Genomic DNA, 18790 nt, shown 5'->3' with positions numbered 1-18790 from the left:
AAAAATACTAAAATTAGCCAGGTGTGGTGGTGTGCACCTGTAGACCCAGCTACTTGGGAGGCTGAGGAGGAAGAATTGCTTGAACCCAGGGGGTTGTGGTGAGCCAACAATGCACCAACGCACTCCAGCCTGGGAAACAAGAGCAAAACCACATCTCAAAAAAAAAAAAAAAAAAAAAAAGCCAGGCGCAGTGGCTCGCGCCTGTAATCCCAGCACTTTGGGAGGCCAAGGATGGCAGATCACGAGGTCAGGAGTTCAAGACTAGCCTGGCCAACATGGTGAAACCCTATCTCTACTAAAAACGCAAAAAAATTAGCCAGGCGTGGTGGTGGGAGCTTGTAATCCCGGCTACTTGGAAGGCTGAAGCAGGAGAATTGCTTGAACCTGGGAAGCAGAGGTTTTAGTGACCTGAGACCCCGCCACTGCACTCCAGCCTGGGCGACAGAGCGAGACTCTGTCTTGAAAAAAAAAGAAAAAGAAAACAGGTGTTCTAACACATCCTCACACATGAATGTTCGTTGCAGCACTATGCACAACAGCCAAAAGGTGGAAACAGGCCAAACATCCATCAACAGAAGAGTGGGCATGCGAAATGTGGTCCCGCCACACAGTGGAGAATGATTCAGTCTTGAGGAAGGAAGCACTGATACCGGCTCCGATGTGAATGACCCCGGAAAACACGATGCTGAGTGAGAAGCCAGACACCAACAGCCACACGGTGTATGACCCCATTGATATGAAATGTCCATACGGGCAAATCCATAAAAACAGGAAGCAGACTCATGGTTGCCAGGCGCTTGGGGAGAGGAGAATTAGGAGGTTCAGGGTTTGATCCTGGGGTGATGTTAATGTTCTGGAATTAGTAGTGATGGTTGTACAGTATTGTGAATATACTAACACTTTAAAATGATGATGATTTTATGTTATATGAACAGTATCACAATATGAAACATTTTAAAAAATTTAATCCTTTGAAAATGTAAAAATCACAACCAATCACACCGAGCCAGGCTGGCTTTGGTCTCCAAGCTACCATTTGCCGACTGTGCTGCTCTAAGCCACCCAGCACAAGCCCAGTTTTCTTTCTCTTCCGGCACCTCCTCTCTCCCCGTGCCCTGGGTGGCCTCGTCAGGCGGAGTTCGAACTGCCTCCCACACCATGACAACCATCCTGCGTGGCCGACACGTCCATCTGAGCATCTACACGCAGCCCCGCCTGGGTACTGATTAACAGAGCCTCAAATGGCAGGCACCGCACAGACACAGAGCAGCCCCCCAACTTCCCTGGCCTTATGCACCTCAGCAGGGGCCCACACTTTTACCCAGAGAATCAGGCATCCGGAGATCAGCCCAGACTTCTCACTCTCACTGACACCCCCGCTCCTGATCTACATCATCATCCACTCTGCCCCCATCACATGGGAACCCCCTCTGGTCCTTGTCACCAGTCACTCTGTCCCCATCACTCGGCACTTCTCTGGTCCTTATCACTGTCCACTCCGTCCCCATCACTCGGGGGATCCCTCTCCAGTCCTTGTTACCATCCACTCTGTCCTCATCACTGTCTACTCAGTCCCCATCACTTGGGGACTGTCTCTGGTCCTTGTCACCATCCACTCTGTCCCCATTGCTGTCCACCTCTGTCCCCATCACTCGGGAGGCCTTCTCTACTCCTTGTTACCATCCATTCTGTCCTCATCACTTGGGAATTGTCTCTGGTCCTTGTCACCATCCTCTCTGTCTCCATCACTTGGGACCCTCTCTGGTCCTTGTCACCATCCACTCTGTTTCCATCACTGTCTACCCCGCCTCCATCACTTGGGGCCCCTCCCTGGTCTCCCAGGGGCCTCCTGACCCCTCATTCTCAGCACAGCAGCAGAACCACCTCCCAGAACCATCCAGTGGTTCTCACGCTCCTGGCTCCCTCTCCCCCTTCTTTCCTTCAGCTCCTGACCCTGCCGTTCTCCTTGGCTGTTCCTCAAGCACACCCACTCACTCTCACCTCAGGCCATCACTCCCCACCAGGAACAGTCCCTCATGAAACAGGTCCTGCCCACAGCACCTCCTCCCACCCTTCCCTGGCCTGCTCCATCCTCTCTCTGCCCCCTCCCGTGCGCCACCCGCATCTGCCCATCTGTTTCTCATCAGATCCCCCACCTTGACTGTACAGGAACCCTGAGAGCAGGGCCTCTGAATAAACCCCAGGGCCTGGCTCGGAGAAGGGGTCACCGCCTGCTCCACGAGCCAAGAAGATACAAACACAAGAATCGACTTGTTGACAACTAGCGGGACCTCCCCCAGAGAACAGCCAGGGGGCTCCCTTTGAATGTCGAGGGGCTGCTTATGTTAGGAGCTGCACGTTAAGGGGTTATCTCTGTCTCTGTCCAAGCCAGCTGCATCTTCCACGAGGCAGGGTCTGCCCTGAAGAGGACCTGCTAGCTGAGAGCGGCCACGTTCCCACCAGCATCCAGTTTCTCATTCCTGCACCATGCACTGCTCCCTGGCGACGTTCCAGAAGGTGGATACAGTCATGAACAAGACAGTGGAGGGCCCACCTCATCTTAAGGACTCACCGTCAACCAAGGAAGGAAAACCAATAAGAAACAATGCATTCTGAACTTCTTTTCCTAGCCGTTTTGAAATATATAACCCAGGGTGGTGTAAGAATGACACAGGGTAGGGACTAGGGGGGCTCTCTGTGGAGGTGACATTACAACCAAGGCCTGAATTACCAGACAGTAAATGATGCTGACTCAGGAGGCCAAGGCAAGGCTCCAGTAAGAAGCTGTTCCTTCCTCCAAATTCCCCAGGTCGTCACTGGCCACACACCACAGGCTGTGTCTGTCTTCCCCTTTAGACTCGTGTTCTCAACCTGAGCAACTCTGCCACCCAGGGGACACTCGGCAACACGGGAGACACTTTAGGTTATCACATCTAGAAGCATCTGGTAGGTGGAGGCCAGGGAGGCTGCTCAAATACCCTTCAGTGTGCAGGACGGCACCTCGCCATAAAGAAGAGTCTGGCCCCCAAAGCTGAAGACACCCTGCGCCAAAGGCTGCCCGAGGCTGGGACTCTCTTATTCACCTTCCTTACCACCTATGGGCCACTCCCTACTTGTCAGTAGCTGGCAGGCTTTGTGATAAAATTGGGGGGGAAAAAGATACTTCAAAACAGTCAAACTAGAAAAACTAAGCGACAGAGAATACTGGCCAGGCGTGGTGGGTCACACCTGTAATCCCAAAACTTTGGGAGGCCAAGCCAGGAGGATCACTTGAGTCCAGCCTGGACAACATGGTGAAACCCTGTCTCTATTTTAAAAATGTAAAAAAGGCCAAGCACAGTGGCTAACGCTTGTAATCCCAACACTTTGGGAGGCTGAAGTGGGGGATCACTTGAGGTCAGGGGTTCGAGACCAGCCTGGCCAACATGGTGAAAACCTGTCTCTACTAAAAATACAAAAATTAGCTGGGTGTGGTGGCACATGCCTGTAACCGCAGCTACTTGGGAGGCTGAGGCAGGAGAATGACTTGAACCTCAGAGGCGGAGGCTGCAGTGAGCTGAGATCGCGCCATTGTACTCTAGCCTGGGTGACAGTGAAATGGTGTCTCAAAATTAAAAAATAATTCAATTAAACTAAAGTAAAAAAACAAAACAAAACAAAAAAGAACTTTGGGAGGCCGAGGTGGGCGGATCATGAGGTCAGGGGATTTCGAAACCAGCCTGACCAACATGGTGAAATCCCATCTCTACTAAAAATACAAAAACTAGCTGATAGTGGTGGCAGGCACCTGTAATCCCAGCTACTCAGGAGGCTGAGGCAGGAGAATCACTTGAACTCGGGAGGCAGAGGATGCAGTGAGCCAAGATCGTGCCATTGCACTCCAGCCTGGGCAACACAGCGAGACTGTCTCAAAAAAAAAAAAAAAAAAAAAAAAAAAAGATGGCCGGGTGCAGTGGCTCATGCCTGTAATCCCAGTACTTTGGGAGGCCGAGGCGGGCAGATCGTGTGAGGTCGGGAGTTCAAGACCAGCCTGACCAATATGGAGAAACCCCGTCTCTACTAAAAATACAAAATTAGTCGGGCACGCTGGTGCATGCCTGTAATCCCAGTTACTCAGGAGGCTGAGGCAGGAGAATCGCTTGAACTGGGGAGGCAGAGGATGCAGTGAGTCGAGATTGTGTCATTGCACTCCAGCGTGGGTAAAGAGCAAAACTCTGAAACTCTGTCACAAAAAAAAAAAAAAAAAAGAAAAAGAAAGAAAGAATATCACCAGGGCCTCTGTGTGTGGGAAACCCTGTGAGGCTTTCAGACAATGGCCTCTCAAAGGACTCCAGGGAGCCGAAAGCTCAAAGGACTCCTGAAGCCACGCGAGTCATGGCCTGGACCTGGGATATCTCTCATGTTTCTGTCCTGAAGCCACACAAACAACAGCCCAGACTGTTGGGAAACAGGGCTGGAAACCTGACAGCACCTGTGTCAATATCAACTGGAAGCCAGTGGGCTCCCAGGGGCCCCTGAAGAGAACAAACTTCTACACCTAAGCCTGGAAATGACTGTTCCCAGGCTGCAGCAAGATGACCAAGGCCCTGCTGAGTAGCTACTAAGTGAAAGTTCTTTTCAAGCCTTTCCCCAGGTCGATGGGTCTGCACCGTCATCATTGTCACCTAAGCCACCTATGGGGAGACAAGACTGCCAGCCCTCCACGGCTGGGGACCCCAGCTACTTAAAGGAAGAGCCAACTCCAAATACAACCACAGTGTGGCGCCTGTCAAGATCTAGCCCTGAAAGCCGAGTTACTCCACGGGCAGGGACTCTGCTGAAAGGCAATTTCCACATGCAGGACGCACAGTTCACATCTTTTCACTCTGGCTCTTTCTGAGTGAGTGACAGGAATGAGACCCAGAGTTTCCACAGCATTCAGGCTCTGCAAAGTGCTCTGGTGGATGCTGCTATTGCAAATGAGCTTGGCTTTCTCCCGCGGTCGTGACTGTTCCGGAGATCAGTCTTGCTAAGGCTTTCATGGTCTAAGACACAGCAGTACATCTGGATCCTGGGGCTTCATTTGCAAACAGGAAATGGAAGGCTCTTCAGAGTTCAGTGGCCACACGCTTCCAAGTTCCGCTTTAAAGCTGAGATTCAGCCGGGTGCGGTGGCTCACACCTGTAATCCCAGCACTTTGGGAGGCAGAGGTGGGCGAATCACGGGGTCAGGAGTTCGAGACCGGCCTGACCAACATGGTGAAACCCCCATCTCCACTAAAAATACAAAAAAATTAGCCGGGCATGATGAAGCGTGCCTGTAATCCCAGCTACTCAGCACGCTGAGGCAGGAGAATCTCTTGAACCCAGGAGGCGGAGGTTGCAGGGAGCCGAGATTGCGCCACTGAACTCCAGCCTGGGTGACAGAGCGAGACTCTGTCTCAAAAAAGGAAAAAAAAAAACCTGAGACTCGCTCCTTGGCTTTCAGGAGACAACAGGCTGATGGCAGAGAGGGTCTTGCACAGAGAAGCAGGAGAATTTTTTTTTTTTTTTGAGATGGAGTCTTGCTCTGTCACCCAGGCTACAGTGCAGTGGCACAATCTCTGCTCACTGCAACCTCTGCCTCCCGGGTTCAAGCAATTCTCATGCCTCAGCCTCCCAAGTAGCTGGGATTACAGGCATGCTCCACTGCGCCTGGCTGATTTTTGTACTTTTAGTAGAGACAGGGTTTCACCATGATGGCCAGGCTGGTCTCGAACTCCTGACCTTGTAATCTACCCATCTCGGCCCCCCAAAGTGCTGGGATTACAGGCGTGAGCCACTGCGCCTGGCCGAGAAGCAGCAGAATTGACACACAACTTGCACATGGAATTAATACAAAAGCACTGCCACGTTACCCTTCGCTGTTCTCTTTCCAACTGACTGCAGAGTGTCAGATCCCTAATTGATTGGATGCTCTATCATCTCTTCCATCAAAAAAGACCTACCAAGTGCTTCCAGCAGTAGATTCTGACACTCCCTGCTAAAACTCTTGGGGCAAGGACTGGAGGAGGTTGGGAGAGCTGGTCCACTTACACCGGTGGTTCTCAACAGGGGCACTTTTGCCCCCCAGGGAGACACCTGGCAATGTCTGGAGACATTTCTGGCTGTCAGAACTGAGTGAAGGTCTGGTAGGTGCACGCTACAGATCCTGCTAAACACCCCACAATGCACTGGGAAGCCCCCAACAGCAAAGAATTATGCCTTAAACGGGAAATAGTGTTGAGGTGGAAAAAATGACAATGGTCATCTTATAAAAGGAAATCTTAAGTAGGCTTTCTTTTTCTCAGAGGTGCTAGTAAGCTCAAGCATGAAGAGACCACAGAGATTGAAGGGGCAGTGAGCCAGGCACAGTGGCTCACTCCTGTAATCCCAGCACTGTGGGAGGCCAAGGTGGGCACATCGCTTGAGGCCAGGAGATCGAGACCAACCCTGGGCAATACAGTGAGACCCTGTCACTACAAAAAAAATAAATAAATTAGCTGGCCATGGTGGTGCATGCCTGTAGTCCTAGCTACTTAGGAGGCTGAGACGGGAGGATCACTTGAGCCCAGGAGGTTGAGGCTGCAGTGAGACATGATGGCACCACTGCACTCCAGCCTGGGCAACAGAGTGAGAACCTGTCTTAAAAAAAAAAAAAGGAGGCTGGGCACGGTGGCTCACGCCTGTAATCCTAGCACTTTGGGAAGCTGAAGCAGGCAGATCACTTGAGGTCAGGAGTTCAAGAACAGCCTGGCCAACATGAAGAAACCCCATCTCTACTAAAAATACAAAAATTAGCTAAGCATGGTGGTGCACACCTGTAATCCCAGCTACTCGGGAGGCTGAGGCAGGAGAATTGCTTGAACCTGGGAGGCGGAGGTTGCACTGAGCTGAGATTGCGCCACTGCACTCCAGCCTGGGTGACAGAGCCAGACTCCGTCTCAAAAAAAAAAAAATAAAAAAATAAAAAAAAGAGGGCCAGCACCTATCACCCAAGAAAAAAGGGACCAAAGCAAAGCCAGGAGTCCCAACTGAGCTAATGATCCTATCAACAATTAAATGAAACACAGCCAACATAAACGTGGCTACTCACACACCATCTCGACCACTTTATTTTGCAGGTGGTACTGAGAGTGATCAGAGGCAGACGAGGACATGCTTAAATACAAGGGCAAGCCTGCCTGGTATGCTCGCTGGGAAAGCCTCAAGCCAAGACCTCAGCAACTGCTGAGGTGGTTATTTAGACTTCACACAAAATTCTGCGTTAGGAGGATACCTCCCTGACATCCACTCTTGATTTAAATCTTCCAAACAGATCAATTTGGGAGGCAGAGGCTGCTTGTGTAGGTGTTTCCATATCTATTTTGATTTGTGCTAGAAGCAATGAGCACGTCTAGAAAAAGAACAGATCTTAAGTGGCTTTCTAGCAATGATACAGGAGAGACACGTGGCCCAACCTGAGTAGCAAGACATACTCGGTGAAGGCTGAGATCACCCGAACCACTGTAGTGGCATACCTGGCTTGTCAGAGGCGACTGTATGTTTAACTTGCCATTCTTGGGAATGTCTATTCTATATCCGAGGGGAAGAAAAGCGTTGAATCCAACAATGAGGTCAGGGTGCTCGTGGAAGAGCTGCGAGACACGTCTGATGACTCCAGGAGTATCGATGCTAGAAGAAACAACAGAAGTGGGCAAAAGGGTCTTGGGAAGTAAATGAAAAATGTAATGTATTCCCCACTCCCTTGATACTGCCACATAAAAACCTTCTCAACAGACAACAAAGGAACCTAAAATGTGACCCACCAGGTGCAGTGGCTCATGCCTGTAATCCCAGCACTTTAGGAGGCCGAGGCAGGCAGATCACCTGAGGTCAAGAGTTCGAGACCAGACTGGTCAACATGGTGAAACCCTGTCTGTACTAAAAATACAAAAACGAACTTGGAGTGGTGGTGCGTGCCTGCAGTCCCAGCTACTCAGGAGGCAGAGGCACAAGAATCACTTGCACCCGGGAGGCGGAGGCTGCAGTGAGCCCAGATCACACCACTGCACTCCAGCCTGGGCAACAGCACGAGAATCCATCTCAAAAAAAAAAAAAAAAAGTGCCCCCATGTGATAGCATCTGTACACCATGATCTATCTCCTGACTGGCTAGGCCTGAGCTCCCTGTTCCCTCCTGGTGAGAACCAGAGAATACTGACATCGCTCAGCTCCCCTAAAACACTCCAAGAATGGGTACTCGGTTCTGAAAATGTCAGGAGAGCCAACCGCAAGGCCTGGACTCCAAGAAATGGCAGGAGGCCAAAGTCCTCTAAGCAATGTGAAAACTTCCCTCATTTTGTATCAGATAGAGATGACTATGACACAGGTTTCCATCTGAGCAAACAATTGCAACGCATAAATACCAATGGTACTGCCAAGAATGGGAAACGTGTAAGAAAAATAGGAGGGGGGAGATGGGGTCTCCCTTCTGGCTGCATCGCAGCCCAGCCCTTAGCACTGGGCTCCCGAAAGGAAACCAGGCCAGCCCCACCACGTTTCCTAAGAGGGGGCAGCAGTATGGTAAGGATGTGACTTCCAAGAACCTGAGTTAGAGGGTCTGAGTTCTAGTGACACCTCTGCCACTTAGATGGGTCCCTTACCCACTCCAAACCTCAGTGAGTCTCCTATAAAAACAAGGGCATGATCCCAGGGTTCCCCATCTATCTGTAATCTTCCTTGATTCTGGGCCTGCAAAATCATCTCATGTGTTTTAAACGTTTTCTGTGTGCCAGCTCCCTTACTAAGCATTTTATGCGTCTTACTTCCAAGCAGGCCTGGGACCACAGTGAGCCCAGAGAAGCATCTTGAGGACAAGATTAAACGGGAAGAGGGTGCCAAAAATTTCAATCATCAAGACAAATAATATTTTACAGCGCTTGAAAATAAAAATCAAAATGGGTCCCACCAAATCTTTCATGAACAAAACTAATTTAAAAATCAACATATTAAATCAAGGCAGGATTTGACTCTATGAGTGTGCACTGCCTCACCCTCCCTGCCTCCCCCAGATCCCTGTCCTGCTTCCAGGAATCCCCACAAAGCTCCACAAGGTGGGTACTACCCATTTCCATTTTTGTTACGAGAAGGAGCTAGGGCTCTGAGAGATTGGACAACCTGCGCAAGGTCACCCGGCTAAGGGGGCAGGCTGGAGAGGGGAGGTCTCACCCCGCTAGGCCCGATTCCTGCCCGGGGGGTCCCCTGAGGTGGAGAGGGGGCCCGCTGGTACCTCTGGCTTTTGAACTCCTTCATGATCTCCAGGAAGCCGTTGTAGGTGGCAGGGTCGCTGCCAAAGCGGATCTTCACCTGGTCCAGATAGGTGAGGGCGTCTTCTACCTGCAGAGAAGGGGAGGGTCCCGGTGGGCCCGGGCCGCGGAACGAGGGGACGAGGGGCCGGGGTCCCTGAGGGGAAGGGGATGGGCTGGGCCTTCGGAGGGCCGAGGTGAGAGGTGAGGGGTGAGAGGTCCGGGTCAGTGCAGAGGGGAGGCCGAGGGGGGGCTGGGGCCGGGCGGGGCCTGGGTGAGGGGCGCCCGCCCGCGGGGTCCAGAGGATGGGGTCCCCGAGGGAGGGCGGGGACGCCACTCACGTGCACCGGCAGCTTCTCGTGGCCTGCGGAGCCCGAGCGACCCCAGCGGGCGCCGCTCAGCCCCCGGCCCGCGGGGCCGCCGCCACCGCTGCCACTGCCAGCGTGCGCCATGTCCGAAGTCGGAGCTGCGCCCCGCCCCGCCCCCGCCCGAGGGCCTGCCGCGCATGCGCAGCCTCCGCCTTTGGAGGCGGGGTTTGATGACGTTGAGGGGCGGTGCTCTTTGAGGGACTCTTCTGAAGATCTTCTCCTTAAGATTGGTATCATAATTAATGATTTATATAGCAGGGGTAGGCGAGCCAAGACCCGCCGCCTACTTTGTCCGGCCCCGCAAGCTCAGAATTATTTTTACATGTTTACATAGCCGGGGGAAAAATCCAAAGAAGAATAGTCTATGACCTGTGAAAAGTTTGTGAAATTCACATTTGAGGGTCCCTGAATAAAGTTTTATTAGCACACAGACACGCCCACGCGTTTACCTAGCTTCTCTGCCTGCTTTTGCCTTACAACAGAGTAGGTAGTTGCTAAAGATCCTACAGATCTGCAGACCCTGAAGTATTTACGATCTGGCCTTTTATGGAAAAAGTTTGTTGGCCCCTGCTTTGTGGAGCTGACGGGACAATGAGGTATGAGCACCCAGCGCCCTAATATAGGGCCTTGCGTGGTGAATTTTTGCTAAATGGCCTTTAAGTTAGTCCTACTCCTCCCATCTTCACTTCCCTATCCTTGGCCCCGTCACTTCCCATCTGGACCAGTTTAGGAGCCTCCTAAATCTGGTACTTTCTTTTTTTTTTTTTTGAGACAGAGTCTCGCTCTGTCGCCCAGGCTGGAGTGCAGTGGCGCGATCTCCGCTCACTGCAAGCTCCGCCTCCCGAGTTCACACCATTCTCCTGCCTCAGCCTCCTGAGTAGCTGGGGCTACAGGCGCCCGCCACCACGCCCTGCTAATTTTTTGTACTTTTAGTGCCACCCCACCCGGCCCTAACTCTGGTACTTTCTCAGCCCTGATACTATCAAGAACTCTAGGCTGGGGATGGTGGCTCACGCCTGTAATCCCAGCACTCTGGAAGGCCGAGGCGGACGGATCACGAGGTCAGGCGATAGAGACCATCCTGGCTAACACGGTGCAACCCCGTCTCTACTAAAAATACAAAAAATTAGCCGGGCCTTGAAAAAAAGAAAAAGAAAATGAAAAAATTGGCTGGGCGCGGTGGCTCACGCCTGTAATCCCAGCACTTTGGGATGCCGAGGCGGGCAGATCACCTGAGGTCTGGAGTTGGAGATTAGCCTGACCAACATGGAGAAACCCCGTCTCTACTAAAAATACAAAATTAGCCGGGCTTTGTGGCGCATGCCTGTAATCCCAGCTACTTGGGAGGCTGAGGCAAGAGAATTGCTTGAACCCGGGAGGCGGAGGTTGCAGTGAGCCGAGATCACGCCATTGCACTCCAGCCTGGGCAACAAGAGCAAAAACTCTGTCTCAAAAAATTAATTAATTAATTAATTAATTAATAAAATAAAATGAAAAAATTAGCTGGGCGTGGTGGTGCACACGTTTAGACCCAGCTACTTGGGAGGCTGAGGCAGGAGGATTGCTCATGCTCAAGAGTTCAAGGCTGCAGTGAGCCATGATCTTGCCACTGCACTCCAGCCTGGGAAGCATAGCAGTGCTTTTTTTTTTTTTTTTTTTAAGAGCATCTCGTCTCTTAAAAAAAAAAAAAAGAAAGAAAAACAAAAAACTCCACTTTTTCCACCACTGCTTCCAAACCTCCAAGGTCTTCCTATTTCTAATGAGATGAAATCTAAGCACCTACATTGCAGGCTGTCAGAATTGGTCCTTAGGAACCTTTTCCTGCAGGATTTTCCAAGCAAACTGCCTGCCTCTGTGCAGAACTTCACACCATTGCCTGACCAACCTGGCTGCTTCCTGGTCCCAAGCATTGGCACTCACCATTTCCTTTGCCAGAAGTACTGTCATGCCTCTTTGTTATTCAGAAAACACCTATACATCCTTCTAAACGCAGCCCAAATATCCCTTTCCCTCAGGAAGCGTTCCCAGTCCCCTTCTATGTCTCCCCTCAGTCCCTTGTATTTCATATTTGTTTTGTGTCCGTCTCTAATACAAATCCCTGACACAGTCTCTCAGTCAGCATTCATCAAATAAGTGAACGTTCCATTAATGACCAAGTGCTTTCTCTTTTTATAAGTGAAGAGATGCAGGAAAGTTGAGAGTAAATTGGCATCGAGTGCATCATTTACCAGGCACCTTGCTAAGTGTCAGGAATAGAATGGTAAAAAGGAACGCAAATTTGGCCGTTAAGAGCTTTTAGTCTTTCAGGATAGACAGGAATCTAGTAATCACACAAATGTAAAGTTTCACATGTAACAAATACTTTAAAGAGAAGGTATACATGTAACAGTTCCTAAATTTCTGTTGCTATGGCTGTGTAACAAATGAGCCCTTGACAATCCCAGCACTTTGGGAGGCCAAGGTGGGGGCATGCATTGAGGCCAGGAGTTTGAGACCAGCCCAGGCAACATAGCAAGATCTCATCTCTACAAAAACATTAAAAAGAAAGAAAAATGGAGAGAAAAAATAAAAACATTGTAAGGTCTGGGCTTTCTGTAAAAGAAAATGAAAAGCAGCTCAAGACTTAGAAGCTTCAAATGACAACAACATTCACGGGGCAAGTGGCTCATGGCTATAATCCCAGCACTTTGGGAGGCAGAGGTGGGTGGATCACATGAGGCCAGGAGTTCAAGACCAGCCTGGACAAGATGGTGAAATCCCATCTCTACTAAAAATACAATAATTAGCCAGGTGTGGTGGCACACACCTGTAATCCCAGCTACTTGGGAGGTTGAGGCATGAGTATCGCTTGAACCCAGAAGGCGGAGGTTGCAATGAGCTGAGATTGCGCCACTGCACTCCAGCCTGGGGAACAGAGCGAGAGCAAGACCCTGTCTTGAAAAAAAAAAAAGAAAGAAAGAAAAGAAGACATTCATTTTACTCTTCAATCTGCAATTTGGGCAGGCTTGGGAGGAATAACTCAACCTTGGCATCAGCTGGGTGGCTCAAAGTCTGGGGGCTGGAATCACCTGAATGTTTGCTCACACATATATGTGTCAGTTGCTACAGGCTACAGGCCGAGACCCTCGCTGGGGCCGTTGCTTGGAACACCTACATGTGGCCTCCTTGCAGCCTAAGCTTCTTCACAACTACCATTCTAAGAACAAGTGAGCGTGTGAGCCAGGTGGGAATCATATCATCTTTTCTTTTTCTTCTTCCTCTTCCTCTTCTTCTTCCTCTTCTCCTTCTCCTTCTTCTTCTTCCGGAGATGGCAGGGGTTGGGGTGGGACTCAGGGTCTCAGGCTGGCCCAGGCTGGCCTCAAACTCTTGGACTCAAAGGATCCTCCCATGTCAATCTGTTGAGTAGCTGGGACTACAGGCATGCATCACTGCACCCAGCTCCCATATTACCTTTTCTCACCCAGACTCGGAAGTCACGCAGAATCATTTCCATTGCATTCTTTCCATAGAGGCTGTTACAAAGTTTTTCCTAAATTCAAGAGGAGGGCAAATGGCCAAGAGTATCATGTGGGACAGGAAATATGCTGTGGCTATTTTTGGAAAATACCACCTGTTACCTAGGGAAACTTAACCCAGTCTTGCAGGGGATGAGGGAGGCTTCCCAGAGGAGGTGGCATTCTAGCTGAGATCTGAAGAATGCGTAGGCATTCATCATGAGAAAAATCACGAACAGCTGTGATTTTTGAGGTGGGAGACAGCATGGTACATTTCAAGAGTTTTTTTTTTTTTAAGACGAGTTACCCAGGCTGCAGAGAGGGAGGGGAAGAAAGAGAGTACAAGATAATCCCGGAGCAGCCAGAGGAGCGGAACACACAGCACCTTATGCGCTGAGTTCAGGCTTTAGCATTCAGGCTGGTGGAAACCATCCAAGGGCTTTGAGCGGAGGAGCTGCAAGTTCAGGTTTGCATTTGAAAGTGATCACTCTGGCTGCTCTGCAGGAAAGTGATTGGAGCGGAGCTAGGGAGGGTGGAGGGAGGCTGTTTCATCATTTAGGCAAAGGACGATGGTGGCTTAGACCAGGATGGGAGCAGTGGAAGTAGAGAGCGGTGGGTGGAAGGGAGTGATATTTAGAAAGTAAAGCATGGAAGATTCGTGGCTCCCAGCCAGGAAGAGCAGCGAAGGCAGACTGAACACTTTGTGGCCACCAGATGTCTGGACAGTCCGTTTCTTACCAAAGCCTCCCAGTGTTACAGGAAATGGGTCCCGATCCAGACCCCCCAGAGAGGGTTTTTGGATTTCACGCAAGAAAGAATTCAGGGAGAGTCTGTAAAGTGAAAGCAAGTTTATAAGGAAAATAAAGGAACAAAGAATGGCTGCTCCACAGACAGAGCAGCCCCGAGGGCCGCTTATTCCCCATTTTTATGATTTATTTCTTGATGATATGCTAAACAAGGGGTGGATTATTCATGCCTCCTCTTTTTAGACCACAGAGGGTAACTTCCTGACGTTGCCATGGCATTTCTAAACTGTCTTGGCGCTGGTGGGAGTGTAGCAGTGAGGACCACCAGAGGTCATTTTGATTTTGGTAGATTTTGGCCGGCTTCTTTACTGCAACCTGTTTTATCAGCAAAGTCTTTAAGACCCGTATGTTGTGCTGACCTCCTGTCTCATCCTGTGACTAAGAATGCTTTAACCATCTGGGAATGCAGCGCAGTAGGTCTTAGTCTTATTTTACCCAGCCCCTATTCAAGTCGGGGTTCCTCTGTTTCAAACACCTCTGACATTGTTACGGGAAAGGGGTCCCAATCCAGACCCCAAGAGAGGGTTCTTGGATCTCACGCAAGAAAGAATTCAGGGCCAGTCCATAGAGTAAACTGAAAGTAAGTTTATTAGGAAAGTAAAGGACTAAAGAATGGCTACTCCATAGACAGAGCAGCCCCGAGGGCTGCTGGTTGCCCTTTTTTTTAGACAGAGTCTCATTCTGTCACCCAGGCTGGAATGCGGTGGCGCCATCTCGGCTCACTGCAAGCTCCGCCTCCCAGGTTCACGCCATTCTCCTGCCTCAGCCTCCCGAGTAGCTGGGACTACAGGCGCCTGCCACCACACCCGGCTAATTTTTTTGTATTTTTAGTAGAGACGGGGTTTCACCATGTTAGCCAGGATGGTCTTGATCTCCTGACCTCGTGATCCGCCACCTTGGCCTCCCAAAATGCTGGGATTACAGGTGTGAGCCACAGCACCTGGCCGCCCGTTTTAATGGTTATTTCCTTTTGAGACGAAGTCTTACTCTGTCGCCCAGGCTAGAGTGCAGTGGCGCGATTGCAGCTCACTGCAACCTCTGCCTTCCGGGTTCAAGCGATTCTCCTACCTCAGCCTCCCAAGTAGCTGGGATTACAGGTGCGTGCCACCACGCCTGGCTAATTTTTGTATTTTTAGTATTAGAGACGGGGGTCTTATCATGTTGGCCAGGCTGGTCTCAAACTCCTGACCTCAAATGGTCTATCCACCAAAGCCTCCCAAAGTATTGGGATTACAGGCATGAGCCACCGCGCCTGGCCAGTTATTTCTTGATGATACGCTAATCAAGGGGTGGATTATTTATGCCTCCCCTTTTTAGACCATATAGGGTAACTTCCTGACGTTGCCATGGCATTTGTAAACCGTCATGGCGCCGGTAGGAGTACAGCAGTGAGGACAACCAGAGGCCACTCTCCTCTCCATCTTGGTTTTGGCTGGCTTCTTTACTGCAGGCTATTTTATCAGCAAGGTTTTTGTTTGTTTGTTTGTTTTTGTTTGTTTCAGATGAAGTTTCACTCTTGTTACTCAGGCTGGAGTGCAATGGCGCGATCTTGGCTCACTGCAACCTCCACCTCCTAGTTCAAGCGATTCTCCTGCCTCAGCCTCCCGAATAGCTGGGATTACAGGTGTGCACCACCAGGCCCAGCTAATTTTGCATTTTTAGTAGAGACGGGGTTTCTCCATGTTGGTCAGGCTGGTTTCAAACTCCCGACCTCAGGTGATCCACCCACCTCAGCCTCCCAAAGTGCTGGGATTACAGGCGTGAGCCACCGCGCCAGGCCAGCAAGGTCTTTATGACCCGTATCTTGTGCTGACCTCCTAACTCATCCTGTGACTTAGAATGACCTAACCATCTGGGAATGCAGCCCAGTAGGTCTCAGCCTTATTTTACCCAGCCCCTATTCAAGATGTTGTTGCTCTGGTTCAAATGCCTCTGACATCAGCAACCTATTAGTCATCTTCCTTGAGGGCCAACAGAGTTGTCCCACAGTGTGCCCCTCCCCACAAGGAGTGTGGCTTCTACTTAAATTTGTTTTCTCTCAAATGATCAGCAAAGGCCCTCTTTCATTTGGGGAAGAGGAAACTGTTACCAAAAAGGGGTCTTCATCCAGACCTCAAGAGAGAGTTCTTGGATCTCGTGCAAGAAAGAATTCTGGACAAGTCCATGAAGTGAAAGCAAGTTTAAGAAAGTAAAGGAGGCCAGGTGGCTCACGCCTGTAATCCCAGCACTTTGGGAGACGAAGGCAGACGGATCACTTTTTCTCTACAAAAAACAAACAAACAAACAAAACAAAACAAAAAATTAGCCTGGCGTGGTGGTGCACGTCTGCAGTCCCAGCTACTTGGGAGGCTGAGGCAGGAGAATTGCTTGAGTCCAAGAAGTCAAGGCTGCAGTGAGCCATGGTCGTGTCACTGCTCTCCAGCCTGGGAAACAGAGCAAGATCCTGTCTCAAAAAAAAGAAAAAAGGCTAGGCGCAGTGGCTCATGCCTGTAATTCCAACACTTTGGGAGACCGAGGAAGGCAGATCACCTGAGTTCAGGAGTTCGAGACCAGCCCGGTCAAGATGGTGAGACCCTGTCTCAACTAAAAATACAAAAATTAGCTGGGCATGGTGGTGGACGCCTGTAATCCCAGCTACTCGGGAGGCTGAGGCAGGAGAATCACTTGAACCTGGGAGGCGGAGGTTGCGGTGAGCCGAGATCGCACCATTGCGCTCTAGCCTGGGTGACCAGAGCAAAACTGCATCTCAAAAAATAAAAATAAATTTTAAAAATGAAGAAAAAGAAAGTAAAGGAATAAAAGAATGGCTACTCCACAGGCAGAGCAGTGATATGGGCTGCTCGATTGCATATACTTACAGTTATTTCTTGATTATAGGTTAAACAAGGGATGGATTACTCATGAGTTTTCTGAGAAAAGGGGCGAAGATTTCCCAGAACTTAGGGGTCCCTACCCTTTTAGACCCTATAGGGTAACTTCTGGAAGTTGCCATGGCATTTGTAACTGTCATGGCGCTGGTGGGAGTGTCTCTTAGCATGCTAATGTATTATAATTAGTGTATAATGAGCAGTGAGGGCAACCAGAGGTCACTTTCACGCCATGCTGATAAAACCCTGCATCCTGGCTGGGCACGGTGGCTCACGCCTGTAATCCCAGCCCTTTGGGAGGCCAAGGCGGGCGGATCACCTGAGGTCAGGAGTTCGAGGCCAGCCTGGCCAACATGGTGAAACCCCCGTCTTTACTCAAAAAAAAAAAAAAAAAAAAAATTAACCAGGCATGGTGGCGGGTGCCTGTAATCCCAGCTACTCAGGAGGCTGAGGCAGGAGAATCGCTTGAACCCGGGAGGTGGAGGTTTCAGTGAGCCAAGACCATGCCACTGCACTCCAGCCTGGGTGACAGAGCAAGACTCTGTCTCAAAAATAACAACAACAACAACAACAAAAACCCTGCATGGGCCAGGCGCAGTGGCTCAGGCCTGTAATCCCAGCACTTTGGGAGTCCGAGGCAGGTGGATCACCCGAGGTCAGGAGTTCGAGACCAGCCTGATAAATATGATGAAACTCCGTCTTTACTAAAAATACAAAAATTAGCCAGGTGTGGTAGCATGTGCATATAATACCAGCTACTCAGGAGGCTGAGACAGGGGAATCTCTTGAACCCAGGAGGCAGAGTTTGCAGTGAGCCAAGATCGTGCTATTCATTGCACTCTAGCCTGGGCAACAAGAGCGAAACTCTGTCTCAAACAAAAACAAAAACAAACAAACAAACAATGCCCCCCGACCCCCACCCCGCCCCAGCATCCTGTTTTATCAGCAGGGTCTTTGTGACCTGGGTCTTCTGTCCACCTCCTACCTCACCCTGTGGCTTAGAATGCCTAACCTCCCGGGAATGCAGCCCTGCAGGTCTCAGCCTCATTTTACCCAGCCCCTATTCTAGATGGAGTAAGCTTGTTTCAAACGCCTCTGACAAAACCACAAGCCAATTCCATCTGGGGCATGTGTGTACATGTATGTGTGTGCACACATGTGTATATTTATCATGAGGACAATAGTACAAAGACATCTTTTAATTTTATTTCCATTTATTTATTTTCTGAAACAGGTACTCGCTCTGTCGCCCAGGCTGGAGTGCAATGGTGCAATCACAGCTCACTGCAGCCTTGACCTCCTGAGTAGCCAGGACTACAGGTACGTGCCACCATGCCTGGCTAATTTTTTATTTTTATTTTTTTTACAGACAGGGTCTCACGAAGTTGCCTAGGCTGGATATTCTTATTTTTATCAAACATAAAAAGGTGCTACTGGGCCAGGTGCAGTGGCTCAAACCTGTAATCCCAGCACTTTGGGAGGCAGGCGGATCACTTGAGGCCAGGAGTTTGAGACCAGCCTGGGCAACACAGCAAGACCTCATCTCTAAAAAAATTTTTTTGTTTTTTCAGACAGAGTCTCACTCTGTCACCAGGCTAGAGTGCAGTGGCATGATGTTGGCTCACAGCAACCTCCATCTCCTGGGTTCAACTGATTCTCCTGCCTCAGCCTCCTGAGTAGCTGAGACTACAGGTGCACACCACCATGCCCAGCTAATTTTTTGCATTTTTAGTAGAGACAGGGTTTCACCATGTTGGCCAGGATGGTCTCTATCTCTTGACTTCATGATCTGCCAGCCTGGGCCTCCCAAAGTGCTGGGATTACAGGTGTGAACCACTGCGCCTGGCCAAAAAAAAAATTTTTTAAAGACAGTCTGAGTCTGAGTCTGAGTCTGAGTCTGAGTCTGAGTTTGATGTCAGAGATGAAGCATCAGAGAAATACAATGCTGCTGGCCTTGAAGAAGGAAGCAGCTG

General features: G+C 50.1%; 1 protein-coding gene across 4 annotated transcripts in view; it reads right to left on the bottom strand.

Annotated features, from left to right (window-relative positions):
* SIN3B (SIN3 transcription regulator family member B) overlaps positions 1–9787 on the bottom strand; it is a 50158-nt gene extending 40371 nt beyond the window's left edge. For 3 of the 4 annotated variants that reach the window (XM_055372074.2, XM_031004129.3, XM_055372075.2), the window contains exons 1-3: positions 9624–9770; positions 9267–9373; positions 7517–7670 (exon numbers count right to left, since the gene is read on the bottom strand). In XM_055372074.2, the coding sequence (XP_055228049.1) occupies positions 7517–7670; positions 9267–9373; positions 9624–9734 (372 nt within the window). In that variant the 5' untranslated portion in view covers positions 9735–9770. Of the gene's footprint in view, positions 1–7516; positions 7671–9266; positions 9374–9623 lie in introns of all 4 variants that reach the window. The other variant, XM_031004130.3, reaches the window with a different exon arrangement.
* Between the last annotated feature and the right edge of the window lie 9003 nt (positions 9788–18790).

The sequence above is a fragment of the Gorilla gorilla genome, chromosome 20 (genome assembly GCF_029281585.2).
Source record: "Gorilla gorilla gorilla isolate KB3781 chromosome 20, NHGRI_mGorGor1-v2.1_pri, whole genome shotgun sequence".
NCBI classification, from domain to species: Eukaryota; Metazoa; Chordata; class Mammalia; order Primates; family Hominidae; genus Gorilla; species Gorilla gorilla.
Note: the sequence above shows the minus strand (reverse complement) of the source record. Positions and strands in the feature narration are given on the sequence as shown.